The 17,571-nt window shown below is 49.8% G+C and overlaps 2 protein-coding genes across 2 annotated transcripts in view; one reads left to right on the forward strand and one right to left on the reverse strand.

The window, feature by feature from the left end:
* The first annotated feature begins 8,298 nt into the window (after positions 1–8,298).
* Positions 8,299–12,498, forward strand: CD40LG (CD40 ligand). Its single transcript, XM_042825106.1, has 6 exons — positions 8,299–8,515; positions 9,602–9,739; positions 10,539–10,584; positions 10,834–10,881; positions 11,068–11,130; positions 11,967–12,498. Exons 1-6 carry the CDS (start codon positions 8,360–8,362, stop codon positions 12,332–12,334), a joined length of 819 nt encoding a protein of 272 aa, XP_042681040.1. The 5' UTR covers positions 8,299–8,359; the 3' UTR covers positions 12,335–12,498.
* Positions 12,499–15,471: 2,973 nt separating this feature from the next.
* The window catches only part of ARHGEF6 (Rac/Cdc42 guanine nucleotide exchange factor 6), a 30,820-nt gene continuing 28,720 nt past the window's right edge, over positions 15,472–17,571 (reverse strand). Inside the window, exon 22 of the mRNA XM_042824961.1 lies at positions 15,472–17,533. Coding sequence (XP_042680895.1) covers positions 17,393–17,533 — 141 coding nt within the window. The 3' untranslated portion in view covers positions 15,472–17,392. The remainder of the gene's footprint in view (positions 17,534–17,571) is intronic.

Below are 17,571 nucleotides of genomic sequence, written 5' to 3' on the forward strand. Positions count from 1 at the left end.
TTTTTTAAGCTGTTATGTTGGCTCTTGATGTGCATTACTGAGATTGCTCTCACTTGACAGCTACTTTCATGATTATTTAGCAGTTACTGGTGGTAAATCACGCAACTGATAAGCTGTCAGCACTCAGGTTTTCATTGGGGTTGTGAATCTAAGAGCCCTTCTCTCAGGGCTGCGACTGAATTTGGTCCTTTGCTGTGTGTCCCCAGGAGCCCTTCCTCTGAAACCTTGGCCAAAGCACGGTGTCACTGACTCCTCTCTGTGTCTTTGGTGGCTTTAACACAAGAGGCTCTGTTTCAATCATCTGGCACACAGTAAAACTCTCAGGAGCAGGCAGGCACTATGGCGTGAAAGAAGATGTTGTTCTTTCCCATGTAGGAAATTAGCCTGGGCTTGTATTTCCTGAGTGCTCAACGCTGCCATTTACTTCAGGGATCAACATGATTCATTATTCCTTGTTTCTCTAAAGGGTCCAATTCAGAGCTCGGATCCACAGTCAGCACAGCAGGGGTCACTGCCAGCTGCCTGAGCATGTGGTATTGCTGCATGGTGGTGGGTCAGCAGTGCTCTGCACACCTGAGGATGAGCAACGTGCTGGCACAGGTGTGTTCTGCACAGCCACTGGGATTGGGTGGTGCTCCGTGCTGCTGATGGCCAAGATGGATGTGGAAAACCCATGAACAAGAAATGACTTGAGGCAAGGAATGCAAATCCTGTCCTTTTGCCTGATAACAAAACAAGATATTTGGAAAAGCATACTGCAAAGCCCAATGGAAGAGAGAGAATGCAGATCTTGTGCACGCTGCAAGTGCTTACAGGTGCTGCAGTTCTTAAAAGAAGGCAACAATAGCAGAGCTTGGTGTTCACCGAGGCAGCATGCTGGGCTGATGTATGCAATGCTCATTAATTTTGTCTGTTAATATCCCCAGAACAGCTATGTAACTTCAAGAGCATTTCATTTCTTGTGCAGAACTCTGACCTCTTTCCTACCTGAGGCACCATTTCATGAATGAACCGCTGGTGCGTTTTCACCCAGCAGGAGCCACAACATCACAAAGCATTGTAGTAGTGCCTTAGAGAAGGCTGCAAGGAGAGGTGGGCATGGCCTTGCCTGGGCCAAGGGCTTGCAAGCTGTGCATCTTGCTGAGTCCTTATACACAACCAGAGAGAGCTTTCTCAGGATTTTATTGAAACCTGCCCAGAGGAAGGAAGAAGTGGCTTCAAACCTTGGTGGTCTTACCTGTCTTCTGGCTTGGAAGGTGTCATGGCACCATGACCAGTCCCAGCATAGCTCTGTGTTATGTGTGCCCAGAAGGGCTTTGCCTTGCAAGTAGAGGTCTCCAGCTCCCATACCCAGGGCTGCTCACACACCACTGCATCCAGGTGTGTTTGCATACCGTTTCTCAGGGAATCCTGGAGCTTGCTCCTTACTTCATCTTCATTTCTGTGAGTTTTTTAATACAAGTTTTTAATAGAAGTTGCATTAGCAGGATTGTAGAGGAGAGAATATTACGTATGCATCGTGTGGTCTCTATGGCTACCCACACTCACGTCTGCTAGAGCCATATGTGGTACTGCAGCTGGTACTGTACCAGTTCCTCACCTGGAATTGGGTGAGAGTGCTTGGCAGCTCCCAGCATAGGGGAGAAGAGCTTCCCATTGCCTAATGTTAATTCAGACATGGCCTTTTCCTTTGCTCTTTGCAGGCACCCAGGACCTTCCTCCCAGAGATGCCCATCTGTCCATGCCACGCGGTGAGGGAACCTTCTTGCTTCATGTCTTCTCCCTTCGAGCTGAGCTCCATGAGGGAGGAGATGTACGAGTTGGTGGGTTTGCACCACAAGCAATCTGAGTATTTGCAGGATTAGTTGAAGACCAAGACTCTTTCTTAGAACCCTGAATAATACGTTCCTGCCCTCTAGGATATGCTCAGTGGTTTTTCTGGCAAGAACAGGCCAAGGAGTCGCCTCCACCACCAAATCCTTCTGAAGCTGTTCGCAAAAGCAGCAGCGAATGCTCGGAAAGCAAGCCTGGTAAATATTAGAAGAAGGTTGCATAATTGCCTGGTGTTGTGGTTCGTTTTAGCTTTGCATGGGTGGGCACTGCGGTGTGAACCTACTTTCAATTCCATTGATGTGCTTGCCTTGCAAAACTAACAAAAAACCCCAAGCAGCCCCTTTCTGAAAATCCTGACTACCACCCCAGAGGCTGTGTGCATTGCTGTTATTTCATGCACTGGCAGAGGGAATGAGTGATGAGCATCAGTGAGAGCACAAAGCTCTGCTCATGGGCAGGGACATGGCTCTACCCATTGGACACCCAAAGCAGAAGGGATGCTCCAGGCTGTGCTGTGGGCTGGCCATCTGCTGAGCTCAGTACTCATTTTCAAGTGTGAAACAGCCTTTGTGGAAAGGATGCGTAGCTCAGCAGGGTGCTCAGTGTCCTGCCTCCCTCCAGCAGGTGATGAAATTATCCAAAATATCTTCCTGGTGACAAATGTGCCGGCTCTAATGGAGATGTTGTGCCAATAGGCAGAAGAGCTGGAGCTGCCAAGAAGCCTGTGGTCATTGGCGCCTACATTGGAAAGGAAATATGTCCCTAAGGAAAATACTCCATTTGTGGAACAGCCTTTCTGTGCAGCTACCATGACATCAGCTTTGTCAGTGCATCTCCTGCTCATCGAGCACATACACAGAGGGCATCAGGGACCCTCACCATGCAGCAATAGCAGCATCCCAATGCTGCATCGCCATGGCAATGTCTCCATCTGGTACCTCCCCAACAGACTGTGGGGAGAGCCTGTGCTTGGCCACCAAGGTGCGTATTTGGCATTTGTTGCTGTGCCAACACCATTTTCTTCCACAGAAACACCCTGAGGTGACATCCTTGTCCTTGTGTCTCCCTCTGATCCTTTCTGCAGCAGCAGCCAAAGGTGGATGGATGGGGCAGGGAAGAGTCAGCAGATGGCAGAGTTGTTTTAGCATCTACTCTTTGCCATGCCATGCAGCTCACAGGGATTTTATTTTGGATTTCTTAGCAAGATCATGTCCCAGGGCTCAGAGCACTGCAGCATGGTCTGGGAGCGAGCTGTGCCCTGGCTGAGCGTGGCAGCTCTCAGTGGGAATGCACTGCCCACAGCTCCAAGCCTCATTGCTGCCCCTGTGGGTTACCATCACAGAGTTTATCACATGCCATTCACAGCGATGCTGCTCTGCCTTTGTGTCCCTCTAAGAAAGATTCTGGATTGGTTTTGTAGGTAAAGCCATGCGTGTGCCTTGTCCAGGTGTTCAGCCTTAGCATTTATTAGAGCACATAGCAGTGTGTGGGTTTACACTCAGGTGCTGCCTTCTCTGTGGTTTGGTCCCTATCCAGGGCTTTTCTCCTTGCCTGTCCCTTTCAAACAGGCTCACCCTCATACACCCTCACAGCCCCTCGCCTGTCATTTCCAGGAGTGTGAGCCTCTTGGGTGCTGTGGGGATCCCACTGACCAAGAGGATCATGCTGGGACTGACACGATGCTTTTCATTGCAAGCATGGCCACATCTCATTGGGCAGAGATGCTGTGCATCCTTTGCTCCTCCAGCAAATACTGCTCCTTCCACTGCCCAGCAATTTTAGGGGGGCTTTGGCCATGTGTTTGACCACACCATGGTATTTAATTCTAATTTAAAGCAAACAGAAACATTAATAACAAGACTTAACAAGCTCTTTGGTCCCTGCTGCCACCGCATGTAGCGTGGCTCATCTCGCCCCAAGTGATGAGACAGAAAGAAGCACAGCGCAGTGCACCTTTGATTTCCAGCTTCTGAACTGGTACAAACCATGCAGCCACATCCCTCCTCTGCCCTGAGTCTTTTGTTTTGCTCGCCAGCCCCACGCGGATGCAGGTTTTGTTTCAGTCCCATCCCTGGAGGGGAATGAGGGGTGTTGTGCAGGCGATGTCGGGCCCCCCCCCACCCACACCACAGCACTTTGCCATGGGAGGTGGCCGCTGGGTGCAAAACCTCCTGTGGGCTTTGCTCATCCCCATCACGTTTCATTTTGGCTTTGATGGTCCCAGATCTGTGCACCCTGAGCTGGGCAAAGCAGCACCCTGGGGCGTGCTGGGTGCTCCTGCCCTCCTTCTGCAGTGACTCACGGCTGTTTGGCAGCACAGGGCTGCAGCTCGCCCTGTGCCAGCCTCTATTTTTAGGAAGCTGGGAGAGAGAGGTGCAGCCGTGGCAGCGAGAAGTTTCTAGTGCCTTTTGTGGTTTCACGGCTGCACTGAGGCTTCGCATCAGCACTTTGGAGGCACGTTCTCTGCGTGGCTCTGTGTGGCACACACCCCCTAGATGTAGTGTGTGCTGCCCAGATGTGCTGCCCAGATGTGGTGAGAGCCACGTGCCTTTCGGGGCCCTCCATCCTGCAATGAGGCTGGTTCTTCTGCTTTTCCTGGCCCTCCACCCACCCCAATTCCCTTGGGATCACTAGGTTGGGGTGCACCCATGGCTGCAGCAGGGATAGATGGTAGGAAGGGGCTTAGGAGATGGCATCCCCCGGAGCTGGTTAGCTCGGAGAGACAGCAGCACCCAGTGCTGTCCCCTGCAGCTTTTTCCCTTGGCTCTTGGCTGGTTAGCAGGGTGGCAGAGAAGGGAGATATGTTCCCTCACATGTCTGGGCATTCTCCCCTGGCCTTGCAGTGACCTGTGGCAGCTCACTTCATGCCTGCTGGAGCCTGGAGAGTTTGCTGAGCCCCACAGGTATCTTTCTGTGGGCATGGGACACCATGAGCAACCAGGCTGAAGCCTGCAATTGCCACAATGACGGCTACAGCGGCCACCTTCTGCCTTCTCTTCCATAGACCATCCCAAGCCAGACCTTTCCTACTAACTCTGAGGTTGCTCTGCGCTCCAGAGCTTTCTCTAAGTCACACAAAGTTTAAAAAAAAATGAACGGAAACTGTAATGTAACCTTTCCTTCTCCGGATGCTGGTGATATTTTCTGTGATGTTCTGGCTCTGTCTGTCTCCTCTCTCTCCTGTGACGGATGTAATCCTGAAGTCATGAGATCTCGGGAGACACGAGAGAAGAAAATCTAAAGAACTGATAAAATAAATGATGGAAAAGCTCAAATTTCTGCTCATGGTCAGAAGGACTAAACCAGGTTTTTCTTATAGGTTTCCTTCCGCATCCCTCCTACAGCAGTGCAGGCAAACTCCTTTTGTGACTCAGAATAAAATCCTCTTTCTGAGTGTATTGCTCTTAGCGGTGCATAGCACCTGGCTTTTGTCAAGTGTAACGAGCTGGTGAGGTGAGCAGCATGTTTTAAAGAGCTAGTTACAAGAAACCGCAGCAAGCACCCAAAAAATTCACTCTCTTGTCATCATCTTTCACCTTGCTGTGTTCAGAACTGCTCCCGGCCTTTGGCAGATCACCAGGGCTTGCAACCGGATATTTTCTCAGTAAACAAAACCGAGTGCAGTGGAGACGATTTGCTGATCAGCGGAAATACTGCAAGTAGGTCAATAGGAATGCAAGCGATGGATCACATTTTCCCATCGTGTCACCCGGGTTGGAAGAACTTCACTCGTTTGGGTGCCCGAGCAGATGGGCATGGCTATGTTCATGGGGGTTGGGGTGAAAGAAAACCCTATTGGTTTCCCAGTGGTGGGATTGTCTCCAGGTGCAAGTGAACTTCATCTTCTCTGGAGGAATCCCACATAGGTAGGCACTGGGTCCTCCATAATCCCTCTGTGCCTCTCTGCTCAGTCCCCCAAGTTTCTACAGCAGGAAGTGGCCAACAATGTGCAGCCATGAGACAACCTGGCTCTGGCAGGAGCTAACGTGGATTTTGAGGGTTATGAGCCCCTCATCCCACAAGTGTGGTGCAGAACAACCACAGGATCTGGTAATGGTGCCAGAGGTGGTTGCGGCTGGATTGCCCCAATGTTTTCCTGAAGAAGAGCAACCAGCCTGCCCTCTTAACAAGGCACGCTGACAAATCTCTGCTGGTCCCCACCGTTTTATTTTCCACACCATCTTTTTCGTCAGGGCGCTCGTGATTATTCAGGCTGTGTTTCCTGGTTTTCAGAGCAAACCAGAGAGCCTCCATCAACATTTTGTGTTGGGGACCCCAAAGCGAAGCCTTTCCCTATCCTCACAGAGCTGCAGGTTTGTGCTATGGGGCTGGGATTTCTGGCATTCCCTGCACGTTTCTCTCATTTTTGTGAGATGGTGACAGGTGGCTATCCAGAAACATCTCTGAGAAGATTTCATCTGCTGAGGATGGCCAGGGCTCAGGGATTGCTGTGCAAAACCTTATTTGCTGCTCTCTGCATCACTCACTGCTGTGGTTTCACACTTTATTGACTGCCTCTGGGTCCCGACACTGGGGATTCGGGGAAAGTATTAAGTAACGACTTCTCGTGTCATTTCGTTTCTCATATGAAGACTTCCTCCAAGCATGAGTATTAAATTTGGAGGAAAGTCTGAAGTGCTTTGGAAAATGTCGCTGGTTGCCCTCTGGCTGAGGCATGGGGTGAGGACTTAAGAGCGTGCTGAAGGGCTGCTGTGGCCCCCAGTGCCATGGGGTTTCCCTGGGGGCAGCTTCTTGATGATGCAGGTGGCAGACCCTCCATGGCAGGGACAGTTCTGTCAGCTCAGAGCCCTGCCAGGGTCCGGGGCTGGTATTTCCAAAGGTAATACTGACTACAGCATGAGAGGGAAGGAAAGCACTGGTCAGTAGTGCCCACAAACTGCATGGGGGCTGCAGTCCCATCCCAAACAGGCCATCCAGGAAAGTGATGGAGTCACCGTCCCTGAACATGTTCTAGAAACACAGAGATGTGGCACTGAGCAACATGGTTAAGTCAGCCTGGTGGGGATGGGTTGATGATTGCATTTGATGACCTTAGAGGTCTTTTCCACCCTCAGTGATTCCACGATTCTATGATTCTATAATTTGGTGCTCCCCTCTGCGCAAGAAGGTGGCAGAGTCAGCATGGCAAGGGGACACAGGACCCTGGAGATCCATCAGCCACTGAATTGCTGCCAGCAAAGACCCTTGCACTGTCACGCATTTGTGATTTGGGTTATATTTGGGTTATTTGGCTATATTTAGGAACACAGTGACCTGCCAAGGTCAAATACTGACTGGGTTGCAAAGATGTTTGTGCTTTGCTACCAGCACTTGCATTTGTAGCTTAGAGCACCCTAACCACACAGGACAGGATGCGAGAGAGTGGGTAGATAGCAAAAGCGAGTGCTGGAGCCTATCCTGCTGTGCTGTGCAGCCCCATGGCGCTGGGAGCCCTCCTCTGCTGTCACTGTGGGTGAGAAGCACTGCTTAGCACCACCCTGATTCTGGCAGGATCCAGCCCTTTATTTGCTGCGTGCACATCTGATAAGAGCATTGCCTTCAGCCTGTTACTTTCAAAACAACTTTGCGTGATAGTTTGATCGACCCAGCCCCCCATGCAGGCAGCCCAGCTTCATCCTCTTTGCTCTAGCATGGAGCAAAGCCAGTCTGTGGCAGAGGTCTGTGACTGGTAGCAGTGCCCAGAGTCCCCAGCATCCCTTTCCATGCCCAGATTTGTGTTAGTGGGGGACACAGTCTGAGGATGCTTGTGCCTGTGGTTGCAGGGTGAGCAGTTCACCACGACAGTAGAAAATCTGCTCAAAATGTCTTTCCAAACTGATGGCCAAGCACAAAGACCCAAAGACTTGTTGTCCAGGAGATGAAGTCATGCCCACACTGCGGTCCCAGTGCCCACAAAGTTGTCCATTTCTCCAGGAGCACCCATCCTCGTTCTACCTGGGGAGACTTCACCTCTGGAGGGCACAAAGGAAGGACAGGAACCAGCACAACCCATCTGCCTCCCCCAAGTATCACAAAATTGTCCCTCTCACAAAGGAAACAGAGTAGAAAGCCTTTCTTCCCATTTTGAGAAATGAATGAGTTCCAAAAAGCTTCCCAATGCTTGGCAGCCCCCACCACAACTCGGCGATACTGCCCACTGACTCATGGTCTACCTTGCTCTGAAGATGACTAGTCATGAGGCATTCATCCACAATAGGAAAAAACAACACTGGGGAAAACCAGGAGTGTTTCGGAGGCAGATATGAAAATTCAGAATAAGAATTGCTACCTGCTTCTGGTAGGACGGTAGGAAAAAGTATGGAAGTGCACCAGAGAAGAACGTCTAAGCAACCTCTTTTTTGTTGTGGGAGATGGTGGTGAACAAACCTACCCACTACGAAGGTTTTTTTCCAGGAAGTGTAGGTTGCTGCAACCTGTATCCCTTGAGCAGCGGCTGCTCACACAACAGTTCTCATGCTACTTGCAAGCAGCTCATTTGCAGGAGCACCAGCACCGTGCCCGGAGGATGAATGAAGCCTACAGCTCTGCAGCACCCCGACCCATAAGCAGCACCTCTCCCAGCACCATGAAAATGTTTATGTGCTTCCTTGCTGTATTCATGGTGGTACAGACCATTGGGACCGTACTTTTCTGCTTATATCTTCACATGAAGATGGATAAGGTAAGTGTTGGATAAGATAAAAGTTGTCTCTGCTGGACTGCTGAAACCATTTGCCTTCAGCATGGAGAGGGCTGGTCACCCAAAGGAGGAACATTGGGCAAGATGTTGCTGACCACTGGACTGATGCAGGAATGGGGTTTATACACCATTTTGTATGTTCTCATTTCTGCTCTAACTTGCCACTAAGAGAAGATGTACACAGATGAAGAGAGCTGTTCCTTTTGTTAACGAAGTGAGAATGGATTGACAAAGAGGAGCTGCTAAGAGCAAACCTGGCAGAAGTAGGCAGTCAGGGTGAACTCGGGTGCTGTGTTAGCCTTCGGGTTCCTGGTGGTCGTGCTGGTGCTACAGCAGCACTGGGACCCTCATCAGAGGGTAAGAGAGTCCAGAAATGAATTTTTTTGAGGTCAGCTGGATGGGGCTCTGAGCACCTGATGGAGCTGTAGATATCTCTGTTTATTACAGGGGATATGCACTAGATGACCTTTAAAGATCCCTTCCAATTCAAAAAGTTCTATGATTCTGGGATCCTTTCTGCTTTGGGAAAAGAAGCAGTGGACCTTAATACTTCACCCTTTTTGATGGAAGGTGCGTAGTATCCATAACCCTGTCCCACATGTGGGACTTCACTTAGCAAAAACAGAAAAGCTGAAAAGCTGTATTTGAAGTTGCTGTGACTGCAGCAGCGCCGCACAATGCTTAAAATCACCAATCTACAACTGTTTCCCCCAAAGCAGAAAACATATAAACTACAGAAATGGAATAGATCTTAAACCCAGAATACAGATGCAAAGATAAGACCGCTATTAGCACCTTCTAAATGTGTTGTCTTGATCTAAATTAAGGTGTAAGTGGGTGACAGCCTGGGGCGCAGGCTTCCTGGCCGAGCAAAGTGGGGCAGCTCCGGGTTGGGGCACCCAGCAGTGGATTTTGCTGGTGGATGGTGGGAGCAATTGGTGTCCCTCTCCTCCCCATGCTGAGCGAAGACCACTGACCTTCCCAAGCTGTGATTTGGCGAGGATGCCTCTTATCTGCATTCCCCAGCAGCAACTCACTGACCCTCCCTCTTCTCTCCCCCACCGGCAGATGGAAGAAGTGTTGAGTTTAAGTGAAGATTACATCTTCTTGAGGAAAGTGCAGAAATGTCAGACGGAAGAAGGTCAGAAATCGACATTATTGGACTGTGAAAAAGTTCTGAAAGGCTTCCAGGACCTCCAGTGCAAGGTAGATTGCTGCTGGGTGGATACAACCCCTGCTGAAGGTGGAGGGAGACTCCTAGGCACACACAAACCATCACCCAAAGCCTTCTTGAAATCTTGGGGCTACAGAACAAGTGCTCTTTTTTATACCTTTTTTTTACATGATAATTTTACACTATTGACATCAATGAAAAATCTCATCCACTTGTCCCCCAAAGCTTGGCCAGAGCAGGTCCAACTTCAGCATGCCCAAGGCAGGAGGGGATGGAGCTTCCATCCTGGCCTGAAAAACATTGGTGTTCTGCTGCCTTCCATCTCTCTCAGTTGCTGTGCAGTGGGAAGGAGGATGTTAGGAGCACTTTCAAGCTCAGCCATTAATGACAGTGCATGGCTTGGATCAGCTGGAGTGAGTCCAGTGAGGAGCAGGAGGAGGATGCCATTCAAATGCCTCCCCATGGCTTAGAAACATCACCTCCACCTTCTGCAGAAGTTTCTCATGTTTGGGTGCAGAAGAACCACCTTGCAGAGCATTTTAATTGCACAGCATTATTAAAATTAAAGACCTAAGAACAAAAGCTCTGCAACCCTCATGCTGCAAAGAGCAGGGCAGCCCACAGCCGTACCCAATTCTGGAAAGGTGCTGGGAGATGTGATGGCTTCTGGTACCTTCTGCTGGTAACAAACAGAACCAATTGAATTTTGTCCAGAGCATCCTTTACGCACAGACTTTAATGGTGTTTGATTCATACATCTTAAAACAGTGTATTATTTTTAAAAATGTAAGGATACATATCTTCAAGTATATATTTTTGCTGTTGTTGCAGGATAGGACAGCCAGCGAGGAGTTGCCAAAATTTGAAATGCACAGAGGTGAGTGTCATGGTGCTGCTGAAGGGAGGAGAGATGAGCGGTTGCAAGGGGCAGGGGGTAGGAGAGAGGGTCGGGTCCTTTGGTCCCCTTGGTGGAGTCTGTTGGGAGCAGCAGAGCATCTCCATGTGGTTCTGTGCATGGCAGGGGGTTGGCACAGACGTGGACACAGTTGTCTTGCCAAGATCCTGCACTGACCAAAGTTGATGAAAACGAACTCAAAATTAAATCCTTCCCTTTTTCTCCTTGCAGGTCATGAGCACCCCCACTTGAAGAGTAGGAATGAGACATCCGTGGCAGGTAAGCAGCGGGCACATCCAGGTCACGTCATTGCTGAGGCCAGATCCTGCCTCATTCAAAGGGGGGGGCTTTGCAGACTGCCTCTGGGCTGGACATGCACCATGGAGAAGCCTCAAGCTGGGAGTTCCAGGTTGTGGGGGTAGAGCAGTGCTGGGCCCCAGTAACACCAGTGTTTCCAAATTGCAGAGGAGAAGAGGCAGCCGATTGCAACGCACCTGGCAGGGGTGAAGAGCAACAGAGCAGTGCGAGGTAAGGTAGCACTTGTGGCTTTGTCCCCAGCACAGCCCTCAGCTACGTGCCATCCCACGTGGCTTACCGAGGCAAATAAGAGTTTGCAGGGTCAGCCTCTCAATCTTGCAAGGACTTCTCAATCAGAGCACCTTTGATTTAATTCTGGAGTAACTGCCGGTAATCGGCAACTGCTCTTTCCATCTCTGACGCAGCAATTCACCCAGAGCTCAGTCTACCTGTGGAAAGCTCTGAATTAGATAAGATCAAAGAATCAAGATGCTCGTTGCATTTTGAAACTCCCTGTTTGAGCACCTGTTGCAATTACAAAGCAGTCCCAGTCTCAATGGGCTGCCAGGAGCTCTGCGATTCGGCAGTGGGGGCAGAGGAGATGTCTCCATGAGAGTTCATGTTCACAAGCTGCTCCAAGGACACCACTCGTGCCGCAGAAGCAATGGCAGCAGCAGGTCTGCTCTGTGGGCAGAGCTCCTGGAGCAACACCAGATGCTCGTCTTTGCACCTCCTTGGAGAAGTCTTACCTCTGCCCCAAGCACTGATCTTTATGGTCATTTCCAACCCAAGCCAGTCTATGATTCTATGATTTCCATGTGGTTAGATGAAGGAAGCAAAGCGCTTCTCCATTCACATCAGTGCAAGGCCTTGTGTCTCGCCAACTGCATCCCAGCTTCAGGGATGGGAATCTGTGTCCCATGGTTTGGGGATGGTGTCGTGGGATGGACCCCCTTTTGCCCCTCTGGGGTTGGAGGCTGTGATGACAAATGTCCAAGGGGCTGCCCTGCAAAATCAGCCTCCTGAGCAAGATCTATCCCAGCTCAATAGCCATATTTTCTCCCCAGTGCTGGAGTGGAAGACGACGAGCTATGCCCCAACAAGCGGCTTGATATCCTACCATGAGGGGAAGCTGAAAGTGGAAAAAGCAGGGCTCTACTACATCTACGCACAAGTCAGCTTCTGCACCAAGGCGGCGGCTTCGGCGCCATTCACCCTCTATATTTATTTGTACCTCCCCATGGAACAGGACCGTCTCCTGATGAAGGGACTCGACACGCACAGCACCTCCACGGCTCTCTGTGAGCTGCAGTCCATCCGGGAGGGCGGTGTCTTTGAGCTGCGGCAGGGCGACATGGTCTTTGTCAACGTGACGGACTCAACGCTAGTGAACACCAACCCTGGCAACACCTACTTTGGCATGTTCAAGCTGTAGAGAGGAGGGGCCCAGCCCGACTCTGTTGAGCCAAGGGGCTTTCCCTGTTTCCCGTATTTATGTTCCCCTGCCTCTTTGTTGTTCTTGTTTCTTATATTGTATATTTTGTTATTTATTGATGAGGGCCAACGGGCCCTGAGAACAGGAAAGGAAAAAAGTTTGAAGCTGTCGTTGTCTGCACTTTTCTTTTTTCTTTCATTGGTAGCGTTGCATGTCTGGTCCACCATGCCCTGCTCTGCTGGCCCAATTACGCCCCATAATTTAGCAAACTCTACCAATGCTCTTTCCTTCCTAACACCGTAGGACGGCTCAGGGTGCTCCAGCCATGCTAAGTTCATGCATATCTCCTGTACCCATCTGCTTACAGAACATCAATGGAAAAAAAACGTTAAAAGGCTGAAGAACGTCACCTCTAAAGAAATCGATCAGCCAGGCACTGTCCTTGCGTGTTGGCTGTTGGTGATGCATTATTGCCACCCTAATTGTATTATGCTGAGAACTCCTTTTTTCCACTCATAACTGCCTACAGGACTCAGCCTTCTTGCTCAACATGGCCAAGTTTGCGCTGGTTGAAATTCAACCATCATCAAAAACACTGTTGATGGCTGGGGGTGGCTGCTGCTTTCAACCCAGAGCTCTGGTAAGGCACTGGTGTTGCTCTGCTTTTGGTGAACCAAATTTGCCCAAGAGAATGCTCTCATACCAGATAGAGAGCCCCTGTGGAAGGGGCTTTTGCCACTGTTGTCAGGTTTGGACATGCTGCCTCTCTCTAGCTGTCCTTAATGGGAGCAGGACCAGGAAAGCACTGAGGTGGCAGGAGCACAAGGTGATGCACAGAGATTGGGAACACTCCTGGAGGCAACAAGTCTGCAAGTGGAGGAGATATCAGATCTGGGTGCTTCCTAGGGTTTGCATGGCATCATGAGGCTGTGGGCCTGGTCCTGCTGTGGCGCTCGAGTGCAGGTGCTGCCAGGTTGGACATATCAGTGGTGGGTGCCCATTGCTGCCTCCACAGAGTCAGAGCAGGATTGCTCTGCCTGCTTGGTTTTGTCATAATTTGATTTGCAGTTTTGTGGCTGTTCTCCAAAGCTGCATAACTTTGTCTGAGAACAGAGCGTTCTTGTACCATGCCATGTATAAAAACTATTTATTTAACTTGAGCTAAAACTGCCTCATATTTATGGACAGAGGGACTAGCCCAAAGTGCATGGGAAACTGCACAGTGTGAAGGAGCTGCATGTGGCTGTGGTTGTGTTTTGCAATGCATTTTGACATTTGGGGTCCCCGTTCCTGAGTGTATCTGAAGCATCATGCAGGCTGCAGAGCATCGCCAAGCCATGCACCCCACAGCACCTGCTGCAATGGGGCTTTGCACAACATCGTGCCCCATGGATGGGGGTTTTGTCTGCTTTGAATGCCGTAAACCCTTCCTAGTGAGACCTCTTTTTGTCCTACACAGAGTTTGGGGATCAACAGAGCATCAGGACAGTGCAAGGGACACAGTGGGGACAGCTGGCCCCAAACACATTGGGACACAGTGGAGATGCAGGGCAGGGCTGGGTGTGTTTCCAAGCAAGGGCAGGAGAGCAGGAGGGCAGCATGAGGTGCAGCTGGAGGGGCTCATTTAGGGGATTTATAGCACCTGGCTGGAAGAGGTCTTTTGTTTTTGCTTGGGTGATGCAAGGTTCTCCTTCCTGCTTTGCAGCAGGTGGATGGGATGGTGTGGTGCACAAGGTCAGAGCCTGTAAGGATCTGGCTGAGGAAGGTAGTACCCTCAGGAATAGAGGTGCTGCTGGGCTGGAAAGCTGTTAAATGCTGTCTCTCCCTTCCAGTGAGTCTCCTAGCCTCGCACCGCTGCCTTTCCTGGGGCTCTTGTTTCTTGCCTCTGTTTCTTCACTTGCCAAAAATAGCCTGTGGGATGCTGATGAGAGGCTGCACGTGGGAGGAGAGGCGATGTGTGTGTCACCATCCAGCTGTCTGGCTCAGCCCATGGCCTTTTCCTGGGCTGCTTTGTTCTCCTCCCCTCCGTGGTGCTGCAGCTTTCCTCTCCCCGTGGAAAGTTTGAAGGTTATCAATACTCTGATTTTTCCCTCACTGCAGGGCCCCGCTGTCACTTATTGTGGCCGTGGAATTTATGGTTTCTAAGCTGATTTTTCTCCTTCCTGAGCGAAGAAGTGAAAAGGGGCCAAGGGGAAGATGAATACATTGTGGTGGCAGCTGCCCTGGCACGTGGCACCAAATGGGCACCTCTCAGGCTGCCCCAGCCTCTCTGGGGGTCTAACTGCCCATGTTAAGCTGCTTTTTGGGTCTGTTCTCACACTGGTGGTTTTTGATGTCCAGCTCTGTTGCCTGGAGGATGCTAGTGCTGCCTGTGTTATTTTGCTTGTGTAAAGGGACCTGGTGTAAGAGAAGGGGATAAATGGGGTCCATGTTCATTAGAGAGTGGGGGGCACTGGTTAAGACCTGGATTTGGCCCCATGGGGACGTGGGAAGGCAGGTGCTCCCTCCAAAATGAGCTGAGGGTTGCTTTGCGTTTGGTCTCTGGACCATTTGATGCTCAAGGACACTCAGGTCTGGATGTAGCACTGCTCTGGCTCTGCAGTTTCCTGAAGTACCTCTGAGTGTCCCACCAAAGAGTTAAAGATACCAGGGTGCAAGAGAGGACTTGTCCAAGCAGTAGACCAAAGGAAATCCTGTCACCACACCTAATCCCCAGAAAAAAAAGATAAAGCAGTAACAAAAAAAAAAAAAAAAGAAGAAGAAAAAAAAGAAAAAAATATTAAATCAGGCAGGAAGTGGCTTAACTACAGCAACCAAGTGGCACGATGGAGAAGAGCTTCTCTCCATAAAGCATTCCTGACAACAGGACACAACTGGGGCTCAGGGGAAACACATCTCCCTGCCCCAGCACCAATGGGAACGACCCCTAAATGCCATGGTGACCATCCACATCAGCATTTCCCTACTGTCAAGTGTGACAGAGTGCAGAACACAGCATTTCAATCCCTTTTCTCTGAAATAAGAGATGCCCATAGCAAGTGCTGCTGTACTTGCTGAGTGCTCAGCAGGTTCTCATGCTGCACCAACTTGCTTCCCTGGGTGCAGCCCCAGAGAGAGGGAAGATGGACACAAAGGGCTAAGAAGCGATTTTTATCCTTTATTTGTTGAAAATGTCAATTAAAAAACTGTCCAAAATAAAAACATGTTAGAAAAGTTGAACTTGCACAAGTAGTTACAGTAAATAAACCTACGTGACAAAGATAAAGTGGAAGGCAGCTGACACAACATCCATCTAAAGACAGACTCACTGGAACCTATTTACAAAGCACTGTAAACAAAGTAAGTATGGAAACATTGCTGTCCATCCGGCATGGCTTCTTTTCCTTTTTATTTTATTTTTTTGGCTTCTAGCTCTTAACAAACGCCTGATCCAACCCATCCCAGTGCACCCTCCGTCACCTTACATCTTACAAACATGCATATATACACAGCACGGGTTTCAACTAAACTGTGGGCAGTGGGGAAACATTCCTACCCTCTCCTAGGTGTACAAATGGCCCTTGGTTTTCCTCCTTGTGCTCACTGCATGGTGCGAGCCCCAGCCCAGCCCACCTTTGGGCTTGATGATGCTGGGGCAGACAGCAGTGCAGCCGAGCCCCAGCATATGCAGGAAGGTGGTTATGCTGGGAAATGGCTTACCAGCACAGCAGGGTCCAGCTCTCCCTAAAGACTCTTTGCTATGTTCTGTCTGAATTTTAATTGCAAGGAGAGAATTGTAATTATTGCCTCTGTTATATCCTTCATGACCGACGTAGGACTGTAAGGAGATGCAGTGTGTCTACATGCACAGGGACCGTGCTGCCATGTGATACACTGAAGGCTTATAATTAACAGGAGGTTAATTGTAAATGCTGCTAAGGAAGGAAGGAAAACATCAGTGATAAACTAGGGTGTAACACCAAATAAAGTGAAGATAACTGGATACATATGCATGTTGTCCGTGTGCTGTGTTCAAGGGGCTATGCAGGGATCTGGGAGGTGCTGCACGTCCTTGCCCCAGGAGCGTTCCAGCTCTTGTCAAAGACTAAATATAAATACCTTTCCTATCCCAAAAGTTCCTTTTTTCCTATAAGAAAAGCCCCTTTGGGGCAATGGGGGAGAAGCGGCCATCCTGGCCTTCAGGCAGGAGCCTAATGTGGGCAGAAGGGAGCAGGGGACGAGCATATCTGGGGGGTGTTTTTGCTGTCAAGCAGTGTTTGCATTTCATATGGAGAAAAGCATATCCTGCGAGGGGAAGCACAGCAAAACTATAAACTCATATAATACGTGGACACTCCAAGTGAAAAGAAAGCAGGGGGTAAGAGTTCCTGGTCATGCTTAAGAAAAGGGGCTGGGGGCATTACCTGTTGTGCTAACAACGAGCTCTTAGGAGGCAGTGCTGTGCAACACACCTTCCCGTGTGCTCTGACAGGTGCTCCAGGTTTGACTTCCCCAAGGAATTAAAACGCCTTTGTGTTAATTGCATGTTTTAATCAGTATTGAGGCCACGCAGGAACTGCAGTATTGCTGGGCTGTAGTTCACTACAGTCAATAAATGGGGAAGAAGAAGGTGGATGGGAATATCTTCCCCAGTCGTGATTATCTGAAAAAAGGAGCACGGTGCTTTTTGGTTTCTGCTCATTGCCATCTCAATGTTTTCATTCAATAAATAGGTACTGGTGCTTTTGAAGAGAAGGAAAGCATCAAGAAGTGATGGGAAACTGCTGCCAGACCCTCTGTGAGCGGCAGTCACTGGCACAGGCTGGGTTTGCTCCAATGAGGTATCAGCTGCTGCAGATGGATTGTGAATCACGGACCGCTCACTGATGCTTGAGTTGTGACAGACTGCTTGTTTGTTTGATTTCCTTATTGGATGGAAGAAAAACTATTTTTTTTTCTTTTTTTTTTGGTAACAAAATTCCCCGGACCAACAAAATGAGGAGGAAGAAGAGGCAAAGGATCCAGTTCTGCTTCCCAAAATATACCTGAGGTCACACTGCCAGCAGCTTCTCCTCGAGCTCAGGCAATCAGCGATGATTTGCGTCCCGTCTCCTCCCTGCTGCACTCATCTGTCTGCTTCAGCAGCCGCCGCACCAGCTTCTCCAGATCCTTCCGGGACTTCAGCTCTTCCTCCAAACATTGCTTCATCCTTTTGTTCTCCTACGAAGCAGAAAAATAAAGGAAGAATGGGGTGGTTA

This window comes from Centrocercus urophasianus, unplaced genomic scaffold, assembly GCF_019232065.1.
Source record: "Centrocercus urophasianus isolate 14NV4802_14NV808 unplaced genomic scaffold, USGS_Curo_1.0 seq_24, whole genome shotgun sequence".
Classification (NCBI taxonomy): Eukaryota; Metazoa; Chordata; class Aves; order Galliformes; family Phasianidae; genus Centrocercus; species Centrocercus urophasianus.